General features: G+C 53.1%; 1 protein-coding gene across 2 annotated transcripts in view; it reads left to right on the forward strand.

The window, feature by feature from the left end:
• LOC107307456 overlaps positions 1-1,321 on the forward strand; it is a 7,114-nt gene extending 5,793 nt beyond the window's left edge. The window contains exon 2 of one of the 2 annotated variants that reach the window (XM_015850962.2): positions 144-1,321. In XM_015850962.2, the coding sequence (XP_015706448.1) occupies positions 144-1,210 (1,067 nt within the window). In that variant the 3' untranslated portion in view covers positions 1,211-1,321. Of the gene's footprint in view, positions 1-141 lie in introns of both variants that reach the window. The other variant, XM_015850963.2, reaches the window with a different exon arrangement.
• Positions 1,322-2,652: the final 1,331 nt, after the last annotated feature.

A 2,652-nucleotide genomic window follows, 5' to 3' on the forward strand; every position in this document is an offset into this window, starting at 1 on the left:
AGGGGAGAATGGGGGAACCAAAAGGGGCAGACATGGGGGTCTTGAGGGGTGTAGACATGGGGGACCAATGGGGGTAGACATGGAGGAGGCAATGGGGGTAGACATGGAGACCCCATGGGTCAGACCCCCATGTCTCCCTATAGGTGCAGCCATGGACCCACAGGAGCAGCTCTGGAGCCCCCCAACGGAGCCCCCCAAGGACAAGGAATGGGGCACCGTCATTGACATCACCGGGGATGGGGTGAAGGACACGCTATGGGGCCCAACAGTGACCCACAGCCCATGGGGTGGGGACAGCAGCACCCCAAAGGACATGGACACCCTATGGGGCCCAACCAGGGCCACCCACAGCCCATGGGGTGGGGACAAGGACACCCCAAAGGACAGCACAACCCTATGGGACCCAACAACGACCCACACCCCATGGGGTGGGGACAACACCACCCTATGGGACCCAACCAGGCCCACCCCAAAGGACCATGAAACCACATGGGACCCAACCAGGCCCACCCCAAAGGACCATGAAACCCTATGGGACCCAATCAGGCCCACCCCAAAGGACAATAACACCCCATGGGACCCAACCATAGACACCCCAAAGGACCGTGACACCCTATGGGGCCCAACAACCACCCACAGCCCATGGGGTGGGGACAGCAACACCCCAAAGGACAAGGACACCCCATGGGACCCAACCAGGGCCACCCCAAAGGACCATGACACCCCAAAGGACCACAAAACCCCATGGGACCCAATCAGGCCCACCCCAAAGGACAAGGACACCCCAAAGGACAATAACACCCCATGGGACCCAACCACGGCCCCCCCAATTGCCGGAGCCCCCCACCCCCATCCACCCCCTCCCCACATGAACCTGGGTTCCTCCCCCCAGCTGTGGGATCACTTCCCCCCCTTGTCGGACTTCGTGTGCCTGCAGGAGGTGTTTGACCCCATAGCTGAGGCGCTGCTGCTCCGCCAGCTGGAGCTGCGCTACCCCCATATATTGTATGGGGTGGGAGCCGGGGGGCTCCGTGCCGGGGGGCTGAAGTTGCTGGGCAGCGGGTTGATGGTGGCGTCCCGTTATCCCATAACGGCCGCCAGGTTCTACTGTTACCCCAATGGGGCCAGGGAGGACGCCATGGCGGCCAAAGGGCTGCTGTGCATCCAGGTGGGTGCTGAGTCCCCATCCCATAATAGCCCCATCCCATAATATCCCATTCCCATAATAACCCTATCACATAATAGCCCCATCCCATAAAGTCCCATTCCCATAATAACCCTATCACATAATAGCCCCATCCCATAATACCCCCATCCCATATTACCCCAATCCCATAATATCCTCATTCCATAATACACCCATCCCATAATACCCCCATCCCATAATATCCGCATCCCATAATATCCCCATCCCATAATACACCCATAATACCCCCATCCCATAATAGCCCCATCCCATAATACCCCCATCCCATAATACCCCAATCCATCCCATAATACCCCAATCCCATAATACCCCCATCCCATAATACACCCATCCCATAATAGCCCCATCCCATAATACACCCATCCCATAATACACCCATCCCATAATACACCCATAATACCCCCATCCCATAATACCCCCATCCCATAATAGCCCCATCCCATAATAGCCCCATCCCATAATACACCCATCCCATAATATCCCCATCCCATAATACCCCCATCCATCCCATAATATCCCCATCCCATAATACCCCCATCCCATAATACCCCCATCCCATAATACCCCCATCCATCCCATAATACCCCCATCCATCCATCCCATAATACCCCCATCCATCCCATAATGCCCCCATCCATCCCATAATACCCCCATCCCATAATACCCCCATCCCATAATACCCCCATCCCATAATACCCCCATCCATCCCATAATGACTTGCTACCATCCCATAATGCCCCCATCCAACCCATAATGCCCCCATATATCCCATAATACCCCATTAATCCCATACTGCCCCCATATATCCCATATTGCCCCAATATACCCCATAACACCCCTATATATCCCATATTGCCCATATACCCCATAACACCCCTATATACCCCATAACACCCCATATACCCCTTAACACCCCTATAAATCTCATATTGCCCCCATATACCCCATAACACCCCATTAATCCCATAACATCCCTATATACCCCATAACACCCCCATATACCCCATAACACCCCTATAAATCTCATATTGCCCCCATATACCCCATAACACCCCTATATACCCCATAACACCCCTATATACCCCATAACACCCCATATACCCCATAACACCCCCATATACCCCATAACACCCCTATAAATCTCATATTGCCCCCATATACCCTATAACACCCCTATATACCCCATAACAACCCATTAATTCCATATTGCCCCTATATACCCCATATACCCCATAACACCCCATATACCCCATAACACCCCTATAAATCCCATATTGCCCCCATATACCCCATAACACCCCTATATACCCCATAACAACCCATTAATCCTATATTGCCCCCATAGCACCGCTATATACCCTATATACCCCATATACCCCATATACCCCATACACCCCATACACCCCATATACCCCATATACCCCATATACCCCATACACCCCATA

Source organism: Coturnix japonica, unplaced genomic scaffold (genome assembly GCF_001577835.2).
Source record: "Coturnix japonica isolate 7356 unplaced genomic scaffold, Coturnix japonica 2.1 chrUnrandom607, whole genome shotgun sequence".
Lineage (NCBI taxonomy): Eukaryota > Metazoa > Chordata > Aves > Galliformes > Phasianidae > Coturnix > Coturnix japonica.